This window comes from Dermacentor silvarum, chromosome 11 (assembly GCF_013339745.2).
Source record: "Dermacentor silvarum isolate Dsil-2018 chromosome 11, BIME_Dsil_1.4, whole genome shotgun sequence".
Taxonomy (NCBI): Eukaryota; Metazoa; Arthropoda; class Arachnida; order Ixodida; family Ixodidae; genus Dermacentor; species Dermacentor silvarum.
The window spans coordinates 32610789-32634202 of record NC_051164.1 but is presented as its reverse complement, the minus strand read 5'-3'; the positions used below and the strand labels follow the sequence as shown (position 1 = coordinate 32634202).

The following is a 23414-nucleotide window of genomic DNA, read 5'->3' as shown; positions in this document are numbered from 1 at the left end:
CCTGGGAGTCTGTCATTGTTTTCGATGTGCCAATATATTTGTACGATATCAATGTACCGTTCTCCATCACACAAAACTCCAAACAGGAGTCCGTGAGGAATGTGTAAATAAATAAACAAATAAATAAATGACTTTGTTGCATAGAAAATTGCTACCGGAGGGGCCACTGCTGCTCGTCAGTTTGAATCGCCTGTGCCAAGACAGACGAGTTGACGTAATCCCCACAAGACTTCCCTCTCGGGCACTGTGTGTTAATCAGCTAGTGCTGATGTTACTTGAGAGGTGCCAGTAGAGCACTGCATGGGCTCGGGCCAGGCTCGGGTCTTTTGACGCGGGCCCGGGCCGGGCTCGGACTTTGTGGTGGTGTGATGTAACGTGCAACGAGTTATCCTCGTGCGTCTCGACTCTGAAAAACATGTCTTTTTCGGTCTCGGGCCGGGCTCAGGCCTAAGGTAAAGGGGTGGCGGGCCGGGCCGGGTGGGTAACGTAGATTATTTTCCGGGCCCGGGCCGGGCCCGGGTTTGGCCATAAAACTTTTGTTCGGGCTCGGGCGGGCAGCCCAACGTAAAACCGGACCCGCGCCGGGCCCGGGCTGAAAGAAATCGGCCCGTGCAGTGCTCTAGGTGCCAGTGTGGCATCGCTCCCGATATTTCATTTTTGTCATTGATTGCTCAAAACAACTCTGTTCGCACTGAGAATGGCAATTTGTTATAACAGGAACCAAATGTTTTAATCTAGCTCGACCCAATGTTTTCCTTTTGTATACATTTAAGGCAGTTGTAGCGGGGTAAGGATGCAAGACCTTCTTGCAGGTTTAAACAACCGTACACCTAAAGACTGTACTGAAAAACACAGAAACAAGACAGGCGTTTGTCCTGTGTCTGCTTTCTTTTGACCAGTTTTAACAGGAGGCATTACATAGCTCGGAGGTTTCCTATTCTAGTGCATCTAAAATGCTGGAATGATTTAAATTTAAGAGACAACCATTGCACTCATTTCAATGACATTTGTTGCACCTGGGAGCAAAAGGTAAATTCTAGTAACTCGAAGCAGAATCTCGATTTAGGGGATGCAATTAAAGAGAAAAAAATTACCGAAAATTAGTAAGCTTAAAGAATATTGCGTGAAGTTTACAAATGCCAAAATCTACACCAAAATGAGAGATTGCAATTCTATAAACTGCCTCTGTTGGAGCAACTAAATTGAACAAATTTGATACATATCAATTTACAATTTATGTGAAATTGTTACAATGTTAACGAGGGTTTTACAAAAGGCCTACTCACAAATTTGTCATGTATTTGTGAATGGCATATAATACATCAATTTTGTCTGCGCTAGAAATATTATTAGATGCAGTTTACAGAATCGATGTAGTTTTTAGAGCGCAATATTGGGTGAGCGTCGGTGTTTTTCCTCGACGTAACCGAGCGAACGAGCACAGCGAAAGATGAAAGCAAAGTGCCGTTCAAGACTCGCAACGACTGCTACGAGATGGTGCAGGCGGAGCGGGAGAAAGAAAAAAAACCCCAGAAAGTTCGCTGCAAGCGTTTTCCGGTCTCTCATGCAGGTTGGCCTTTCATTTCCCGGTGCGGTGATCGGTGCGATGCCTCAATACATTGTGAAATAAAAACATGCATAGCTGCGTTCATACTTCTTATTAGGGAGTATCGTAATTGTTGGTGAATTTTTTATTACCAAGTTAAAGAGTTAAAATGTTGGTATTTTAGTTTTTTGGTTTCAATTTTCAACAATGCAGTTGGTAAAAGAAATGATGACCTAAACGAAACTGCTTCCTTGATTCACTAGATTTTAACCTTTTCTTTTAAATGCAACAAATCGTGAAAGTCAGGTGCAGTGGTTTGCCAAGAAAAACGAATTCTTCATTCCGACATATTTAGATGGCAGCTCATGAGATAAGGCGTGTACCTTGTTAAACCTTGCATGTAAGTATGAACCAACTATACCCCATCAGCGCATTCTTTCAAGCAATTCATTTTGTTTGCTCTGTGTGTAGTCCCACTCAGAGCCACCGTCCATTTATTAATGACGTCTCTAATGATACATTCTAGTGGTCAACTTCCTTGAGCCATGCGCTCCACATCCGGCTGGTCAAAATTGAGTGTTTGGAGTAGAATTGCCTGGTTCATACGGAGCGCTGCGCTCGAGCTAAGAGCAATTGGAAGTGCTCTCACCGTAGTCCTGGAAGCAAAAGCAAGATCTCTTGACTGATTTTACTGTCGTATGGCTGCTGCAGCTTCAAATGTTGGTGCAGCATCTGCCATATACCTAATGCGCCTCTTGAATGCATTGATCAACCTTTGCTTGCGAACTGAACTGTGATTACGAGTTGAATAGTCCACGTACCTTTCACAAGGGACTTTATAATAAACTGCGTGTGTTTGAGATGTAATTGTTGGGCTCCATTCAAAAAAAAAAAAAAAAAAAAAAAGAAAGAAAGAAAGAAAACCTTAGTTGTAAAAATTGACCCTGACAGTTTTTTTTTTTTTTTTTTTTTTTTTTTAAGTATGCACAGCTTCACTAGCCCATCAGTTGTGACACATGCTCTGTTAAGGTATGAGCGCAAAACTGAACACATTGCGAATCAGTGGCATGAAACTTGAGAGAAGTCCTGGAAGCATTGTTGAACCTGCATGAAAGTTTCAAGAACTGTTCAGGTTGCTTATTGCCGCTAGGGCATGGCTACGATAATTCATCATACAGAAGTGATGAGCCTTCTCAAGAGAACTATGGTGAAGAATTATGCTGAAGGCTGTTCTTATAGAAAAGAAATGTAAATCAGTGATGCTGCAAAATAACTCTCGTGGCTGCCTATGTGTTAATCATGCAGTGCGTTTAAAAGCTATTGGGAGACTTGCACTATTGTGGTGTAGAGTGAAAGCAAGAACCTTCGTAACGCATTATGACTCCATTTGGTCCCACGGCGCTCACCTGTGGCACGAAAAGAAAAAAAAAAAAAAAAAAAAAAAAAACAAGAAACTGCGCGCTGCCAGCGCTTCAATCGCTGGGCACTGTACATTTCCGACGCTGATTTGCTATGATGTAGTTGTTCTAACGTTAATAAAAGAGCCGTTCATACGCACGAGCTTCGTGTCCCACTTGCCTGTCTTCGCCTCCGCAGTGTAACGGCTCCGGAGCTTGGGCACCGAAGTCGAACACTCAGACTTGTAGTCATTTTGCCGTCTTACCAGTGTATCAGTCTTCCTTTAATGTACATTTTCCTTCCTAGCAATTCCCAACTCTGGTTGCGTCCGGCACACGACTGTGCTGTGCATCGACGGCGAACGCCAACGCAGTGGCGTGTTCACACTCGCCGCCACCGACGGCTCCCATCGCGCTAAGCTATTTAAAATGGGCCGTGACTGAAGATTGGGCTAGTTTATAAGCAATTATAAGAATGGGGAAGCATTGCAAATATAAAAGAACTACGACGGACAGAGAGCGGGAACTTACTGACACATGTGCGATCGGCGAAGCAGCACAAGAAACAGAATAAAGAAGACGTATGTCTCCTTTTTTTTCTGTCCATAATTTTTGTGTCATTCGCATATTTCCATGGTTAAATACGTGGTAATGTTAAAGCGCAAAGCAAAATAACATCTGGAATATAACTGCTGGAGTTCCACGTCTTAGCTTGCCGCGGTGAGCTCCGTTCGCGTGGTGCATTTGCATCGCAATTTGCGCTCGTTTTCTGCTTTATATACTGCCTGATGCCACGAATGTGATCTGTCTCGTACAAGTGACGACCTTTCTCAAAAGCAGGCACACGAAAATGCGGTTTCTGGTGCGTCAGCCCTTAAAACCCGCAGTGTCAAATCACTGTAAGCACTGAGCGCCTACGTCCCGTCGTCTGCTTCACATATTGGGAGACTTGCCAGCTGCAGTTATCAGAAACACTTCTCTGCCAGCACAAACAGCTAGATGGCGAGGGCTCTATTATGTATGTTTTCAACTGACTGGCATCGTTGTGCGGACTGGCGTTGAAATTATTTGAACTTAGCATGCATTGAGTAGATATGAAAAAGACGTGGGCTTTCGGGAGGCATGGTGAGCTGCGCTGTTTTTGTACGCAAAACACACACACACTCACACACACAGTTGGCGTTCCTTTACAAACGAAATTAAATAATTTCTTTGCATCTGAAAAAGAGATCCGGATCACGCTATGCGCTCTTCAATTTTTTTCTTAATCATATATTTTTGCGGATATGCAGGACTGCGTACTCATGAGGCGAAAAAGATACTCGTACTTAGGAGGTGCTGAAAAGTTGAAGCATTCCTGCCGAAGCAAGTCAGCGGAGCGAGCAAGCGCGATGTTCCGAAACCAGAACTAAGCGCATTCAGCAACGCGTATGCATGACCGTCCTTACACAGTTACATACTTTCTTTTTCTAACGCTGATAGTTTCCTTCAGTAATCACTGTAACCTGACCGTACCAGACTGTACCAGCGCACATGAAAAACAAGTCGCCGGCACTATCATCATCGTTAGTTCGCAGTCAGCCAGCTGGCGGTAGCCGACGCCCCTCATTCAAGTGGTACTAAAGTGATCTGCGGCGTCAGTCTAAACATCGGCTGAAATCTTGACGACAGTGCTCAAGAAGAACGTGCTACTTCGCCATCGAAGCCACCCGATCGACTCTTCTCAATCGGAGGGTCGACATCCCTTGATATCAGTCGAGAATGGCGGGAGCGCAGAAAGCCATCAAAGTGAGTGCGATCGCGCCGAGAGCATTGCAAGCTCGTGCCAATTAACGATCGTTGATCGTTTCAGGTTGGCATCATCGGAGGCAGTGGCCTCGACAACCCGGACATCCTGGAAGACCGCAAGGAGCATGCAGTGAGCACGCCATTCGGAGAGGTACGCAGGTGGCAGTGCAGTCTTTTAATCTTTACCTTTGCTGGTAGCCAGCGATTACCGCCTCTGGCTTCACTGAATGATCGCGATCATTTTTCTTTCGACGAGCTGTTGCACGCATGGTTGCCGGCAATAGATGAGATTGAAAGAGGCGGGAGATTCGTTGGGAGCAAGTGGAAAGCCTGTTGACTGCATCACGAATGTCATAACGCACGGCTGACGCCTGAACACCGGTAATTACTGTAGTGATAGAAAATAGGTAATTTGACTGAACAGGTGCCCATGCTCATGACGGATCCTTTATAGAGTGAATAAAGAAGTGTTTAGAAGAGAGACCGAGGGACTGGAAGAAGCTGAGTTTATATTCTAAGTGGGACGGGATGACATCTCGAGGGAATGTATTGCGTTGCAGTGGAATTTAACTTATAGCAGAATTATTTGCCCATTCTTATCTGCTATGTGCCACTTAAGATCTGCAGCAGCCATAAAAATCACGTATTATGCCAGCGATAAATTTTGTAATTTTTTTCATATGCATGGGATGCTAATTAAAGCTCTGTTTTTGTTCTCATAAAACGGGAGCTGTTTTCTCTGAGCTTGTATACCATGATCGATCGATGATTCGTTATGTGAAATCACATTATGCAGCTTTTAGGTCACATTCAATAATGTAATTCTAAAAAAAAAAAAAAAAAAAAAAAAAAACACATATTGACCTTGTTTTCTGCCCATTTTATGAGTGACTATATGTGCTAACATCAACTACCATGTGTTTGGTTTTACTTTCAGCTGAGTTCCATGATTGCAATCCGGTTTCAGTTCAATCAATCACTCATAAAAAAGTTTGCACCCTTAGGGGCCTACCTTGTCCCACAACAAAAATCGTCATCTAACTTTCCTGCGTTCCCTTTCTTTAATGCTACGCACCCGGTACTTCCAGGTCATGAATGGCCTGCTCATTATCAATCTGATGTTGCATGCTTGACAGTAAAGTAGCAAGCGCATAGTTTTCAAGAAAGGAAACGCAAGCAAGGCAAATGGCGATTCAGCCCAAACCGCATGAGAGCGATTTTGTGCGTGACGGCGACGGCTTCGAGTGATGGCTTCGAGCGATGAAACGGGCCGTCGCGCGAACAGATCACTCGTTCTTGTCGCTCGATCGCTCGGTTCTGGAACTCTAGAATTCGTCGCCCGGAAGTGCTATGAGCAACTAGCCAATAGGGCGAAGCTGGAACTGGATATACATCAGTCAAGTACTACCGATTGTCGCACAGAACGAGAAAAACGACTAAATTTTGATACGTGCAAGTATAAGAACGTAGTGCAAGACCTTTAGAAATATTTATGCTGCTCTTTACACTAAAACACATCAACTTAAAATTAATAAAACACCCATCACGCCAGTTTCGGCGAGTATTTGCTGCCCTCATACTGGCAACACCGGGAAGACGTCGCTCAAAGTCGTCGCTCGTCTCGTCGCTTGCATGCGGTACGACTTGTAGGCGACGAGCGAATGCGACAGCCATCTCCATCGCGTCGCTTGTCGCTGTCGCGCGCAAGATCGCGTGCATGCGGTTTATACTTTATTGTTGTGGGACAAGATAAGCCTTAAAGGGTGAAACTTATTTAAGAGCGATGGAGCAAAGATTTTATTGCTGGGGAGAACATGAATTTGACGAGAATCACAGTAGAACACCTGAGATCATGCCACGCAGCAGCCTCACAGATGTGCATGTTCAGAGTGTCAAACTCGGGGGCTCAATATTTGTTTTCTCATCTTAACGCTTCACCAGATATTGGCCGATGAAGTGAACTGGTGCTGGCATGTTCCTATAGTGAAGGCCACTTAGGGCATTAAAGGCAGAAAATCACATATGAAAGATTTTTCAGCTTTTCATTGGCCCATTTCGGAGCGTCTTCTCCATGTCCCAGCAACACTGAAGCGCTGGACTTCATAGAGGACCCAGTAACCACAACCTTGTGCGTGAGATCCATATACATTAATACATCGCCCTACCCCCCAATGCGCGCACTGAACGAACTGGGTAACCTCCCCGTCTTTCCCTATTTTCTCCTTGAGTTAGCTTTAAGTGTTGTTGCTGGTCTTTTTGCAAAAAGCAAGGGACGATGACCAACTTTTCATAAGAAGCCAACAAACACAGACACCAAGGACAACATAGGGGAAATCACTTGTACTTACTAATTGAATTAACGAAATGATATATTAATATAAATTGAAGCGGATGAAAAAAAACAACTTGCCCCAGGTGGGGAACGATCCCACGTCTTTGCATTGCGCGTGTGATGCTCTTACCATTGAGCTACTGCGGATCCATTTTCCCATCCACTTTCTCGGGTATTTATGTTTTTTTACTACCAGATGTAATCCTGGGAGTGTTAGCCAGCGCTACCACTCACAAACCTTGGCATGCTTGACATTGAGTATCCGCCTTCTTTGCGGACAGGACACAGAGGCTGATATCACAATACGAAAAGTGCATTGCTATGAAGGGCACATATGGTGATAAGTGTAGTTCTTCTTTCTGTGTAGAAATGAAGATGTTATGTGATCACAGTCTTTACTATTTGATTTACCCTCATATCTTCTGTATGTGACACACAGTACATTGGTTGCAAGTACAAATAGTGAGATAAGTCTATCTAGATTTCGTAGCATTGCCTGATATGTATTAAACAGAGCATAGTTAACGCTAATCCAGAGTACTTCATTATACAGCATCTCACGTAGGCCATGTGTTGCTTTGAGACATTAAAAGTTGAAACCCACCATTCAACTCAAGTGTTCGTCCACTGAGTCCATAAGAGGCAACAGAACCACTTTCCTTTGCCATGTTTTCTTTCCTGTAGTGTGTATATCCATTCCTTCATGCAAAGAAAATTGTAAGTGGGCACACTTTCACTCTTGCCCATCCCTTACTTCATTAAGTCTGTTAGCGCTGTGAACACAATAGAAATCAACACATTGGCTACAGGAGTCACTGTAGTGGAGAGCTCCAAATTCTAGATTAATCTTGACCTCCTGGGCTTCATTAATGTGTAGCCTGCTGTGGCTGCACGTTAATGAAACCCAGGCGACCAAGACTAAGAATTGAGTACGTGGCGTCGTGCTTAGCAGCAGAATGCTATAGCCACTAAACCACTGTCTCGTATCTATTAAGGGTGATGTCTCTCATTTTCTGTGTGCATATACAGCATGTTGCTTAGTTGGCACTAGTGCTGTAACTGAGAATAAAGTCTCATAACTACTCGATTTTCTTTCAGCCCTCTGATGTTCTTATAAGTGGGCGGATTGGCGAAGTCAACTGCGTGCTGTTGGCAAGGTGAGGCCCTTGGCTAGATAAGGGATCCACTCTTTTAGTGTACAGACCGTCGCATGTGGTCTTGCCTCCTGTCTGTCCTGCCTGTAATCTTTGGGCTCTGCACTACCATATTCATGTACGGACTATCTACAATGAAACCCTTGTTGTTCGAGTTTATTCAGATAGTGAGTTTGTGCTGTGCTTGCGTGATTGCTCGTTCAGTGTTTAACATAACATTTTCCTGACAGAATAATAAACTTTCTGTTGCAAGTAGAGCACGTCTCCAGTTTTTTTGGATTCTATACTGCTGTCTCTGTTGTTGCGCTTCAAAAAGATCAGCATGAACATAGATCAACTCGCTTGAATCACCATCTTGTTCACACCAGTTTTACTTCCCACTCCTGCTCACTGTCGCAACCTAAAGTGACCATCAGTTTAGACTGATAAGGTTTAAAAACTCAATTTTTGTTAATTTTGTGGGAAGAGGTTGGTTACTAGGAGAGAAAACGAAGACCAGACTTCCAATTCTTGAATTTCACACCGGAACCCCTTACAACCACGTCAATGTGACATCACAGAATTTAAACTGTCCTTTTTTTTTGGCCATTGTAACTTAGCAGAAAATTTTAAAAAAGTTGCTAAATTCAGTCTGTGGCTGCTGTAGATTACAGTATGGTCAATCTCTACTGAAAATAAGTTGACTGCCCAAGCAGACACTGTCAAAATCCCCATGGTAAAAAATCCCATGGTAAAATTGTGGGCGGTAGTCTTTGGTTGCCTACCAGTCATATCAACCTGTAACCTCTATATATTTGCTTGCTGTGCGTTTTTGTGCTTCACGATTTATAGTGCGACTTTCCATAGTACTTATTTACTTTTCTGTTGCGTTCAGTGTGCTAGTTCTGTTTTCAAAGGAATCCATAGCCTGTGTTTTGTATGAAACTCGTAACCTCCTTGTCTTTTTTTCATTCATTTTTACTGTAACCCCTTCCCCCTTGTGTAATAGCCTAATGGACCTTGTCTAATAGCCATCTAATTCACCCGTAAACGTGTATGAATGATGACGATGATGATGAAACGGGAAGCTGAGATGACATAAGTTGCACCTGACATAGGAAGACGAGGAAGTGAGCGAGATAGAAGCACTGTAGCTGTAGGGTGGCTGGTGCTATTGATTGTTGTGCAGTACTGACCCGTGTTGTTGAAATTGTAGAAAGGATACCACACACTTCTCGCAAAAAGGATGACGCTTCGCCACGCAAGTATCAAGCTTGGAAAATGCTTCTAAGGCTTTTTGATTCTATACTAAAGTTGGTCTTGAAATGCCGGAGCTGCTGTTGTCTGCATTTTATCATTATGTCGTGACACAGAACAAAATTTGCTGTCGTTGTGAGTCAGTAAGGCTAGGTGTGATGATGTGATGAACTCGTAGAAAAAATTTACCAAATGGTGCTGGATGCGTTTATTCTGGCTGTCCTCACATGTGGCAACTGCAGTGGTCTCGGTATTAAAGCGAACCAGTGACTTGTGCTGTCGTGACCTATCAACCTCCTGAATGCAGAAACCCACACTGCCTTCATAGAAATGTTTATTATAGTACATTATCTAGTGTGCTCTGACACTGGCCAGTGTTTCTTTCTAGTGTTTAGTGTGCTTGTAACGCATAAAGAATGGCAAATAAAAAATGTAATGTTAGTATACTACCTTAACTAAGGTAGTTAAGGTAGTATACCTAACCCTGAATGGTAGTATATACCTAACCCTGTTAAGGTAGTATAACTAACCCTGAATTACCAATGCATGGCTCAAAAAAGGCATATCCTTTCGATATGAAGCTGTGTTGGGTCAAATAGTATGTGAAAAGTACCGAATGGACACACTGCTACGTTCATATGGCTAAAATTTTATTGCACGATTCTAATTTGAATCATGTTTACTTCAGATGTTTTCACAACATCCGTATTTGTTTCTAGCATACTTTGTGTGGGTTTGTTTTTCCAGGCTTATGAAAGGGGCCATGACACAGTCATCCAACAGTTTTCAGTTTATGACATAATATAGTAGTTCAGTGGAAACCCGCTAGGTGGAGAGAAGTAATTAAACGGAAAATGAGACATCGACCCAATCGAAGCAATTGCTACAAAGGAAATTCATACTGGTTCCTTGAAAGAAAAGCCTTGCAGTTGAAGAAAAATTTGTCCTGGTCTGGGACTCGAACCCGGGACCACCGCCTTTCTGGGGCAGCCGCTCTACCGTCTGAGCTAACCAGGCGGCTAGCAGATGGCAGGGCGAAGTCCAGTTTAGCAACAACTCGAGGCAGAGGCACTTGCCTTTGTCATTGCACCCACCAGCGTAGCATCCAACAGCGTAGCAATGGCGTCGCCGCTGATTTGTGCCCGCAATTCCCTAACTTCCCAGTAAAAAGCAGCAGCATACCGCAGAGATGCATCGAGACGCACGTGTAAAAGCGAAACGACGCATGACGGCCATGACGTACTTCCAGCTCCTGCAATCATTTCTGGTGTTTGCAGTAAACAAAAGTATGGCCTTCGAGACCGGCTTCTGTTACCCGAAGCAGTTTCCAGGGGTGCCCATTCATTTCATCATCATTCAGTGTCACAAGGCTGCGTTACAGTTCAACTGCAACATAAAAAAATTCAAATAGAAGCTTTCTGCTCCACCGAATGCTCTCAAATTTTGTTAGCTTGCTGTGGGACGCGTACGGTATAACATACAGTGCGTAATTTAAGCCAGAAAATTTCGTGTCATGGTCCCTTTAAGGGTATGTGATGTGCAAAAAGAAACATTTCGAAAAGTATTTCCTTAGCTGGAATTCGGGATTGCCTCGAAATGGTGGGCACGTGTGCAATAGTCCCTCAAAGCAAAGTTTGGAGTTCTTGCAGTATTAAGCACATGGCAGTACATGATGGGTGTGTGCAACGTTCTCAGTGACCTTTCTATATTATAGCACTTTTGTTTTTGAAAACTGAATTGCTGCGTTTGTGTAGTCAGATAAATCCTGTGAGTCCAAATGGTATCAATTAGAGTGAAAAGGCTAAGCTTGCCGATTGGATGGGTGCTGAGCTCAGTGACCATGCCACACGTGACCTTTATGACCTCTTTCTTGATTACGAGTGCGGCTCATGGCAGACAGTGAAAATGGGCCGTGCTTTCGTGGGGCTCCTAGGCGGAGCCTGAATGGTGGAGCCTGAATAACTGTCGGTAATTTAGTCATGTTATTCGTCCGTCCCCACTGAAACCCCGGTTACGTATGCAGGCATGGCCGCAAGCACTCGGTGATGCCGTCCAAAGTCAACTACCGGGCCAACATCTGGGCGCTGAAGGAGATGGGCTGCACCCACGTCATCGCCACCACCGCCTGTGGCTCCCTGCGCGAGGAAATGAAGCCGGGTGACATCGTCATCCTGGACCAGTTCATCGACAGGTACGCTTGCTGACAACAGTGTGCATGAAATCGTTGCCGAAAGGCAAATTTACGTCCCGGATAACCAAAATTTCTCTTCTTGCGGTAGTAACTGTTGAGGACTGCCTTTTCTGACCTTCCTAATGTGTGTCGCAACTCACAACTATTAGCAGCATACTTATCATTGTCGTGTTTCTCCGAGCCCAAGGTCGTGGGTTCGATTCCCGTCTGCAGCTGCCACATTCTGATGGGGGACGGATTGCCAAAGCATTTGTGTAGTTAAGACTTAGGTGCACATTAATAAAAACACAGGGGGTTGAAATTAATATAGAGCTCCCTGCTACGGCATCTCCTATAGCTCATGCATTCCTTTGAGACATCAGACCTCATAATTTGATTTGATTTAGAAGTCGCTAGATAAAAAACCTCCATCTACTTGGTTGCAGCTTGGTGACATGTCACCCATTGTAGTGCTTGTGCTGCCATTGTTAGTTCTTGTTGTTCAGTCAACTAGTGCTGCTGTTCTGGGTGGAAATTAAGAAGGCCCCCTGTGACACCTTTTGCATATGGCAAATCAACCTGCCTAGTTGCTGTTTAATGCTCTCATGAGTGCCTGAGCTAAATAATAAATATTATTCCTGCGGGTAATCTCATCAGGATGGTGGGCGGGGTCAATTGCTCTACATTGGCATAGCAACTCAACATTCAGTTCAGTGGGAATGACAAAAATGAGGAAAGGCTACAAAAGGCCTTGCTGAATCAGCATTGGCTTGCCCATGACTGCGCAATATCAAGCGTGTCAGCTTCTTTGTCGAAAAATATTCATGCCCTCTGCGTAAAAAAATTCTAAGCTCTGGGACTGCCACATGCAAGTTGTTTTCCCTGTCACTGAAGTTTATTTTGGTGCTATCAGTGTTACGTTCATGCGTTTTTGCAGCAGCCATGCTTTAAGCATCAGATCTTGGCCGTATCACGAATGCTGCAGCCATTTACAGAAAAGGACAGACCTGTCTCATCAGATTGCACGTGATGCACGTGTTGGCTTCCTGAATTATTGTAATGACTGCCAGTTCACTTATGATGCATCATGATGTAATATTTATCTATGCCTGCATTCTTAAAGCCCATGGGCATTACAGAGACTTAGTACCGATAACAGTAACTGTTATACTGGCATTATTAAAGGCATCAATGTCTGTGAGATGTATGCAATAGATGTGGGGAGGTGGTTTCAATCACTCTTAGGTTAGGGGATAAACAACTCAATATATGCATTAGTACAACACGCGTAAATACCAGCAAGGAGACAACGGTCAGTGCGGGTTCAAAATATAAGTTGTTAAAAGGAAAAGTGCTTTCAAAGTAGGGTTGATTTAATTTTGACCATTTATTGAACAGGACACAAATGAGAACAATTGTGGCATAACAGTATGTTTGGCTAACCAAGGTTATACTTCGCTGAAGAAATGCTGGCACTATAGTTACTAATCAAAAAGAATAAAACCGAGCCTGAGTTCTCTATAATAGCTTCAGGAACATGAAATACCGCTCAAGGTCTCGATCCTCAAGTTCTCCAACTCAAGGTCTCAAAAAAAGAAAGGTTCAAGGTCTCTCAGGGTCTCAAACATAAGGCAAATACTCCAGCTTCAACTGGACAGAAACTTGTGAAGTGTGAGCTCAAGATTGGATGGAAAATAAAAAAAACTTGTAAGGGCATGTCAATCACTTTTGACATCTGCCGACCATGCCGTCGTCACTTTCACCTCGGCCAAGTGGTATGGTTTCTATTGCAGGCACATGTTTGCCCAATAGACCCCTTTTTCAATTTACGAGCGTGCTTTGCTGCAATGCGCATTTATGGAACCAATGGTGAGATGAGTGATTATTTAAATAAATGTGAAATGCTACTAGCTGGCACATGTTTGTCACGAGTGCCACTTCTACATGTTTCATGTCGCAAGACTGTGCTTGTAAACGCTGTTTGCAAAAATGACCACGCCGCCATTAGCTTGGCAGACTTCCTCGCAGGAAAGCTAGCTTGGCAGTTATGAAAAGGGTCTATAAGCTTGGAATGTTTTTTGAGCTCTTCTGCCTGTTTTTTTCTGTCGTGTCCATGCGACAATACAATCTTGGAGCAAAGAAATAATTTACGTGGCTGCGACTTGTTTTGGCGATGTGTGTAGGACGACCAAACGGGAGTCGACCTTCTACGACGGTAGCCACAACTCACCAAAGGGTGTCTGCCACATCTCAGCTGCAATGCCTTTCCACGAGGGGCTTCGCCAGGTGGGTTAGCCTTCCTATCCATTGAAGGGGAATTGATGTGATACCAGCGCTAGGGGACGACAACAGGGCATGGCGCTGAACTAACAGCTACCTGAACGGCTAGCTGGAGGTGGACTACAGCATCAATAGAAAGTGAAAAAATATATTATTTTTGTTTTTGCCTTCTTTCACATTGTTTTGATGCTGTTGTGACTATTTCTTCAGACGCACATCAAAATAAAGCTCCAGTTGTAAGTTCAGCACCATGTTGCGTCCCTAGATTCATCTTGTGTCCCTGTCGCCTGGTTCAGGTAATGTCCAATCGGCAAATCTGATGCAATGTATTATGGGAATACTACAGTGTAGACCACTTTTAACGTAAGTCGTCGGAGTCGCGAATATCCGCACTATAAGCGGTACCGCACTATAACCAAAGCAACAATTTTCAAGGCCCACACATATGCAAAACATGTGCACCGAGCCGCCACGCGTATGCGACAGTCGAGGAATGCGGCTGGAATGTTTGCATTCAACAGTCAAATCTCGTTAATTCATACCAAATCACGCGGCGGCGCCTCCAACCGGCATTGCTCTGGCACCGCCATAGAGTAAAAGCTTAGGGGAGACCCCTCAATGTAGCGCGCGAACAAACAAAAAAAAAAACGAAAAAAAAAACGCGGCGGACATTTCACCCTCTCTCAAATGGCAAGGTCGCCGATTCTGCGTTGCGCCGGAACATGCCGACGTCTCAGCCACGCTACCGCAGCCACGAGTAGAAAATGGCAGTGAACCCTGCTTTCTTCCTTTATGCTTCCTCTACTTTCTAGTCACGTGTTGACCTTGCACGCTGCGGCTACGGCGCAGAGGGAAGCAGCGGCGCTGTCCCAGGCTGCCCAACGAAACTACCCACGCCGGCAAACGCCCGCTTCCCTATAATGGCAGAAAACGAGGGGAGCTGGCGCCGGGCCGGATGTAGCGGCGGCGCGTGCATGGCGGCGGGGCGCACGGTGACAGTCGAAAGTGAGGGAGCTACGAGGGAAGGCGAGGGGAGCCATCGAAGCGGCGGAGTTGCCAAGGCGAAATCCGCTTCCCTGCTGCCCTCCTCCCTCACATTTCACGGTCTCCGCGTGCGCCCTTCGCCGTGCCGTGCCGGCGCCGCCTGCTTGCTCGCTGAAGTTTTGTTTACTGCCGTTATCGTGAAGCGAGCATTGGCCGTTTCGTGGCCCTCACTCGCTATGCGCGCCGTGGTATTTCACGACTCGCACTCAAGATACTGGTTTCAGCCTCACTGGCTGTTCGTTCGCACCACGTGCCCTTCTCCTCCACTTCGTCTCTCTTTCTTCCTCGAGCACTCCTTGGGGCGCCCGTTTGAGGGGAGCGTTCGCCGTCTCCGCTGACTTCCGTACTCCCAGGCAGCCGCACTGTAACCGGTATTTCGTTTCCCGCAACTGCACTATAAGCGGTACGTGTATACATGGAGTGCTATGGGAAAATTAACGGGAGTCTCAAAAGACCGCACTATATCCGGTCTTGCACTATAAGCAGTTACGTTATAAGTGGTCTATACTGTATAACTGTTATCATTTCTTTACTTCTCACATGTACAGAAAAGTAGAAAAAAAAAAGACCCCCAAGAAATGTAAGAAGAAAAGTTACACCAGCACACTTATTGGCAAGTTGAATAATTAAGCTAAGAAACCAGAAGTACCTTTAGAAATTCAGAATAAAACATTTGAGACCTGTGCAGCTTTCAGCAGTTATATCATAGACAGTAAACAGCTGCAACATTACAAGGTGTCACAGGAAATTTTAGTTATATGATGGAAGTTGAAAAGTGTCGCTGAGGGAGCTTTTTTTTTTATTGCGATAGCAATTATATCGACACTCCATGCGCATTTCTGCCGTCGGCATCGTCATCGCCGTGATGTTCCGTATAAAGTCCAAACACGATAACGTAGTTGCCACGCACCGCACGCTGTATGTGCGAGTGAAAGCTTGCAAGAGTCAGCCGCCAATCGTGGCTCAATCACACGCATGAAGGAGGAAGGCCCGGAAGCGCACAGTCTTGTCTTGAAAGCGATCTTCGATGTGGACAAAGTGTGGCGCGCCGAGTGCCGGTAGCTTCGTATGTGCCGTACTTTTGTCGTTTAGTTCCCGTTGAAGCGAGAGACAGAACAAAGGTCCATTCGTTTGCTGCTGCTGCCGTGCTTCTTCACTCCAGCGTTTTGACATCGAGTTGCCGCGGTCATCGAGCGGGATGTGTTCAGGTTTACGTGTGCACGCGTGGCACTGTGCATGTCAATTTAGTTATTGAGCAAATGTGTGCAAGTTCTATGGCCGATAAAGCTAATATTCTTACTTCGTAGAGCTATCTACTAATTTGCTATCGCAATCGATGCTTCGCCTTTCAGGCAAAACTGTGACTTTCTTTTTTTTTCATCGTCTCTCGCTATTAGAGGAGATAGAACAAATTGAAATGCCATGTTACCTGGCTGCCAGGAAGTGAGCTTCACTGCAAGCTTAGAGAGCCTGTCCTTCTGCCTTGACTAGCATCTGCAAGTGGCATTCCTTCCCTGCCTTCTCCCATGCCAGAGCCGAGGGCCTGCACCATAGGTCCCGAGCCCCGCCTCCTTTTTTTTGTTGTGTTCCCTCTCTTCCTCTCTTTACTGTGCAGCGCACTCCAATTGACGGTATTCCACATTATTCATTGGATGATTTACCGAGGTCACATGCCATAACTGGTGACATTGCAGGCAGTGCATCTTACTTAGAGGCATTTGCGCATGTGACCTTGACTCTGGCTGGAAGTGGGGCTCCCTTGAGAGGAAGGGCTCACTGGATTTTGTTTGAAAATTCACATGTTATCACACTGTGCAACAGTTTGATACTACATTGAAGACACCCTTTCCAGTGCGTGATCTATGCACTGCGCTTGTTTGTTTGTAATGCCCAAACCTGATGAGGAGCCTTTTATGTGGGACACTAAAGAATACAAGACCTTTGCGCCACAAGAGCTCCTTTGTGTTTTTTTTTAACCATTTATATTTTGCCAAATTTAATATCTTGTTACCCAAACTCAGGTGGTCCGCTGACACAGTCGCGATGCAGCTGAAGCTAAGCAAAAAGGAGAAAGTGCCTCTAATGGCCCCACTGAAGGAACCACTGCACGTTGCCTGGCTCATAGGAGCACGGCACTCTCCCTCTGCAAGGGTGAAAATTCCCCATACACCATTTGAAAGGACTGGTAAAATGCAAGCTTGCTTAGAAATTGACTGTGCCGCATTTTAGGGGTTACCGCCAAGGGAACTAGCTGGCAAAGTAAATTTTAGAGCGCAGCTCCTAGGCGCCCGTTCCTGTGGCGAGCGTCGGCATTGTCCTCGGCGTAACTGAGCGAACAAGCACATGGACAAATGAAAGCGAACGCGGAACGCAGGGGGAGATGTGTTAATTGTTTCGATTGTTTGCAAGTTCTTGCTTTGTCTTTTGCTGATGTACTGTTTCTCTACTTTTCCGCTACTGCTATAGTGATATACTAATAGCGCTGCAGTAGGTATAAAAAAGAAGCGTCGTCTTGCTACCGAAACCAGCTATGAATCCACCTCAACTTGCCCATGTTTATGTCCTTTTGCTATCTTTTTTTTTAGCTTGTTGAATAAATCTTCAATGGCCCCGTAACTGGCCTACCACTGCTTCTGTTGTTGTCATTGCAGGTTCTGCTCAAGACTGCGCGAGCCATAAACATCCCATTTCACGGCACGGGCACGGTAGTGACCATTGAGGGCCCGCGTTTCTCGACTCGCGTCGAGAGCTGCCTCTTCCGCTCCTGGAATTGCGACGTCATCAACATGACCACCGTGCCCGAGGTGCAGCTTTGCTTGCTTTAGACATTGATAGCTCTGACGCAAGAGACAGTGAGGCAAGAGCTGTGCTGTGTTAGAAAAAAGATAGTTAAATGAAGGCTAATGAGAAGAAAACAAATTGAACTATATTAGTAAATTCTGTTTGTTTCATCCTTTGGAAATATAATCTAATTGTGAGTACAACCTCAATAAAAGCTAACCTAGCAATTGTCAAACTAACTGTGCGTCGCAAAGTTGCCAGCCTTTTGTTTCATAAAATTTGCCATTTTACCACGATTAACGATGACCTCGTACTGCGGACGCAGTACATTTCAAGCTGCGTCGGTCGCTAAAATAAGGTAGAAAACTTATTTTGTCAGCCATGCTTCCCAAGAATAGAACCACTGTCCGCTAAGTGTCGTAGTTATCACCGATGACAAACGTTTTCGTGAAACATTGGCTAACGTTGTATGATCAGGAGTATCGTTAAGCTATTACCACAAATGGTGGATTTTCTTTTTATCCCATTTGCTTTGTAACCACACCCCACTTTCATTGCATATGTCCCGAGGGCATTATACATAAGTAAACAAATAAAAATAAATCAGTTGCCCTACTGCAATAGCAGAAGAGCCACTCTTTTGCCATTAGAGAGTAAATTGAAAGACAGGTGACGACACTGCCCTGAAGTTTCTGCACGAGCTGGCTGCGACATCTATAAATTTGACTGCACCTGCTTGGACCTAGTTAAGTTCTTTACTGGTAAATATGGGCTGCACTGTGTTCCAAAAGAAGAAAACATTAAACATGGCATGTTTTAGCAAACCACGACAGCCCAAATACACAAAATACATTAAAGTTTGTGGTGTCATGCTGTATCACCAGAGCTGGGATTTCGGCACAAAATCCAAGTAACTAGAAATTTGACCTTCATTTCTTCTGCTGACATCCGATCTTTTAATGTGAAATTAGTAAAAACAAAGTGTTGAAAGGTAGTCAGTCTAAAATGATTTAGTGTTTCTCTCTAGTGTTTATTAAAAGTGTTTATTTAAAGTGTTTCTTTATAGCATCCCTTTAAAGTGACACTATATAGAGAAAAGTTACTTCAGGCTTCTACATTCTACAAGTCCAGTCTTCTCGTTCCATGAATTTTGCGCCGATGACATCAGCTTGCTGTCGCTACTGTTGCTCTTTTTCCACCTGTTTCAGCAGTTTTCCTGTAGGAATGATTCCCTGTAGTTGCCAAGCTGTGACATTGCATAACCTCTAGTGCAGTGCGATCTATTTTTATTTATGACCGATTAGGCAGCCTTGAGGAGGCCCTACCAGAATTAGAAGACACCGTGGGCAGCTTGTGTAGAAATGGTAGCTTGGCATCAGCTCTTGTCGTTTGTTTTTGCGAAGTGTTGAAGAGGATGTTGGCCGATCTTCACACATAGGTACTCAGAAGGGGCTTACAAGTTCTCTGGTGTAAGCTGCATACATGTTGAGAGTTGAAAGAGTAGTTGTACAAAAAACAGCTGTAGGACATGAAGCGGTGTGCTTGTCGTGTAACGGTCAGGAAAGGACAACAAATTGAGTGTTGTTTTTTAGGGTCGCAAGTAGGTTGCATGCTAGCTCACCTCCTAAAGACCAGTAACGCACCTGCCTGCTTGTTTTTGCTTTCTGAACAATGAGCTACGCAACCGGTGGAAATGACTTCGTCTGCCGCTGCTGCTAAACGAGCTGCCCGAGCAGAGGCTCAGCACCGCTGCCTAGAGGACCCTGTCGTTCAGAATCAAATTCTTTGCCTTAATATATCGCAAATGCAAAACACCTAAACAGCTGCGCTCGAAATTTGCATTGGGGAGTATCGTAATCGTCGATGAATTTCTGAATGGTGCTATAGACACAATTTTTTTTTTACTTCTCACCCGCGTTTAGAGAAAGTGCACATAATCTCAACCTCAGTCGCCATTTAACGGTGCGGCCCGTGCAGGAACTGTGGGTTTGATGACAGGACAGCTGATGACAAAGCTCTGACGGGTGAACATTGGCGGCAAGCATGCGAGAGAACAGGCTGAGCGTTATCTCAGCCGTTCGTTCAGTCAGTTCCCGCAAAAGATGGCCACCGCCTAAAAGCAGGGCAAATGTGGTCTGTAATCAGTAGTGCACTGGCAAGTCATACAATTGTGGTAAATGTTGGTTGTGCACACATAATGCAGGTGGTACTGGCCAAGGAGGCTGGCCTGCTGTATGCTGCTATTGCCCTGGTGACGGACTACGACAGCTGGCGGCTTGACGTACAACATGTGAGTGGTTGTTGATTAGGCCTTCTAAACTGCTAGTTTTACTGTGAACAGTAGTTATAAGCTACGGAATGGTAGCATGGGCAAACAGTGCATGCAGGACACAGCTAGCTAGCCGAGTTTCAAACTTTCCTGTAGGAATTGCGTCAATTGAGTTTCTCTTTCATACTTTGGTTGACATGGTGTGACGTGGGATAAGAAAAAAGATGTCTAGCAGAACTCAAGCTCGAAGCCCTAGGAGTCCATAACAGAGAAAGCTATCGCTGTAAAAAGCATCCGAGCAGATTCAGTTATAATTGAAGCACAAAGATCGTGTGGTTAGTTTGGCGAATAATACTTCCACTAGAAAACATGGACAGTAATTTTCGTCGAACTGATCTCGCGCAACATAGCCACAATGTTCATTTCAATAGTATTCCAGGAGTATAGGCAGGTCTTCAGAGAGCACTGGCCTTCTCTAAGAAAGGTTATGTGGGGTTCTTAAGATAACCACACATTCTCAAAATGTGTCAAGGTTTCCAGGGCAGTAAGCAATTTTCCAGCGATTCAGACACAAAGACCTGTGCATAGAGTACGCAGTGATTGCATCTGCAAAGTATTTCAGCTGTGTGCATTGCAGAAACAGCCCAAAAAGTCGGGCCAAAAAGCCTGAACGCCTTTCTTGTCAGAGTAGCCAGTGACCTTGCAAGCAATGACGTCACAATTTCAAAGTATTTGCTTATTAATCCAGCTGTTGTAATCAGATAGTGGCAAATACTGCTGCCTCTGTGCTGTTAAGCAACATGTGCTGGAGTCGGTATCAAGCTTGATTTCCCCTTGTATGGGTGGTGTGCAACTTCTCGAGTACTAGTACTACTAGTGTGAAAGTGCCCTTGTTACCTTGGGTAAAGGAGAGTACCAGGGCCGCGATTTTGTAGCAATGTCTTATGACTTATTTTGGAATAGTCTTATCATCCACCGCTCACGGCCGGCTGATCCCGTTGATAACGCGAGCGGACCATCGCTCTGACCACTGACAAAGCGCGATAAGCGCGAAAAGGCATTATTACTTTAAAGTCATCGCTACAAAATACCGGCCCAGTAGTGTCTGCAGTGAAGTAATCGTTCATTGCATTTTCCCCGGTGTCGTCGCGCGCCGTATTCACATATCGCCACCAACCCTATTGCAATAAGCATCTTCTCCTATTCGTTTCATGGCTCGTGGAATTGTTGGAAATGTACTGCACGCTTTTAATAGGCAAAAACCCAAACGCTCCGCCGCTCCCTGCTGCAGGCGGCGTAATTTGAGCATCACGTTTCGCTTCGGCGGCATCCGGCGTCGCCAGCCAGCTCCATTTCGTTTTGGTTTCCCGTCGCAGTCTTAAAACACTACGCAATAAGAAAACAACAAAATGTTTCTTAGGATGCCAAACGTAGATGTCAACTACAGTTCAGTTTGTCAAATTTTTTAGTCACTTCTGATCATACGTTATATTCGGTTATTACACTTTTTTTTCGCGTTTTTTTTCAAGACGTACGTATGAATGAGGTTCTACTGTATATGCTAATCACAAACATCTTATATAACGAAAGCATTTATGTTGGGTGTGAGCTTGTTCTGGCTAGATTCGACTAGTTGGAAAGGTTCCTGAAAGATGCCACAACACACACACCCAAAATGGGCAAACAGAAGATGCAAGCATGTGTGTGTCAAGTGCTTCTCAACACCTGACTGGAACTGTAAAGAGACCCAACTAGCAGTGCGTGTTGTGGCAAACCAACTATGTATGTCAAACTACTCCCTCAGTGCAACGAGTGTGCTGTTGCAAGGCACTACGTCTAAGATGGAGTGCAACGTGGTCACACGCAGGTGGATGTAGAAGCTGTGCTAGAGACGATGCGGCACAACAGCAACGTAGCCATAAACGTCCTGCGTGCTGTGCTGCCCAAGGTTGCTGCCATCGACTGGACTGCTGCAATACAGGAGGCAAAGGTGCGTGTGTGCACACATTCCATTTACTAACAATACATTAGACTGGTTGCATTCAAGCATTCTGGCGGTATTCTTGTCTTCTAGCTGTTTTATTGCGATAGCAATTATATGGACACTCGAAGCGGATTTCTGTCATCGGCGTCACCGTGAGGTTCTGTATAGAGTCCAACGGCGATGAAATCACTCGCCGCGCGCCGTATGCTGTATATGAAAGCGCGCGAGGGACGCGTGCTTTCACGGGGAGCGAACGTATGTCGGAGAGCAAACGCGACTTCTTCCGTCGCGCGAAAGGCCGTGGGGGGATGGGAGGGAGGGAGGGGAGGCAACATTTAGCTGCGGCACCAAATGTGTATTTATATAAAAACGTTGCGAGGTGAGAAGGTGGTAAGGACTACTGACGCTGCTCGACGAGTGTGCCATTCTGATCTCGTTGAAAACCTCCGAGCCGCCCCCAGAGACACCGACAACAGTTACCAACGCCGCACGCGGGCACAACGCCGACGGCGTCGACAACAGTTCTGCGCATTGCTGGTGCTGCTGCATGTCCAAGTTTTTACAGCTGATAAAACTACTATACTTACTCTGTATAGCTCTCTACTAATTAGCTATCGCAATTGATGCTTCACCTTTCGGGTGAAACTGCGACATTTTTTTAAAACATTCCTCTTTTTCTAACCCAGATGTTTAGTCACAAAACTTTTTAAATGAACATCCAAGCAGGCTTGATACTTAAAAGAAAAACAATTGCCTAATGATTTCAATAAGGCTGTGAAATTGCAAGCAATATCATTTCACGAATAACGGTGCGTTGACATTTACTTCTTTGTTAGGTCTCCTGTTCACTACATCGTAGTAATTCTTGTTTTTCATAATCTTTTGCTTCTTAAGAGAGTGTGTAACGCCTTCATGATCTTGTACAATTGCTTTTATTTCGTACTCACTGTGTCAGTCTATTTAAAATTGAATCATGTTTTCTGTTTTGTGCTTACGACGTCTATCTGTAGAGCACTGTATGGGTGGCAGGGCCCATGTCGGGGAGACCTATTCTGCCTTTAGCATCGTCGTATAAGACCATCTTTGTGTATAAAAAATTTGAATTAAGTACCCAAAGGCAGCTTGCATGCTACTGGAAGCTCAATCAAGATCAGATTGAATTCAGTGCAGTAGGAATCGGACAAATGTAAACCCCTGAGCACTGCAGGCTTGCCAAAAGTACCTTTGCAGTTCCGATGCATGAACTGAAATTAACACTTGCACCAAAAAGTTCACAAATACCAAGTATAATTTCAGATTACGTCGATAGGCAAATAACACTGGCATTATCACGGACTCCTTGGTCCATATACCACAAAAGTTTACAGACTGCGGGGCGTGAGGAAATGAATTTTGAAGCAGTTGCGACTATAGTCAGTAAACCTGCAGAACAC

The 23414-nt window shown here is 44.8% G+C and overlaps 1 protein-coding gene across 2 annotated transcripts in view; it reads left to right on the top strand.

The window, feature by feature from the left end:
• The first annotated feature begins 4509 nt into the window (after positions 1-4509).
• LOC119433616 (S-methyl-5'-thioadenosine phosphorylase) overlaps positions 4510-23414 on the top strand; it is a 20379-nt gene continuing 1474 nt past the window's right edge. Inside the window, exons 1-8 of one of the 2 annotated variants that reach the window (XM_049659340.1) lie at positions 4510-4731; positions 4796-4882; positions 8162-8220; positions 11477-11644; positions 13807-13909; positions 17599-17751; positions 19932-20018; positions 21865-21987. In XM_049659340.1, coding sequence (XP_049515297.1) covers positions 4705-4731; positions 4796-4882; positions 8162-8220; positions 11477-11644; positions 13807-13909; positions 17599-17751; positions 19932-20018; positions 21865-21987 — 807 coding nt within the window. In that variant the 5' untranslated portion in view covers positions 4510-4704. The remainder of the gene's footprint in view (positions 4732-4795; positions 4883-8161; positions 8221-11476; positions 11645-13806; positions 13910-17598; positions 17752-19931; positions 20019-21864; positions 21988-23414) is intronic. The other variant, XM_037700869.2, reaches the window with a different exon arrangement.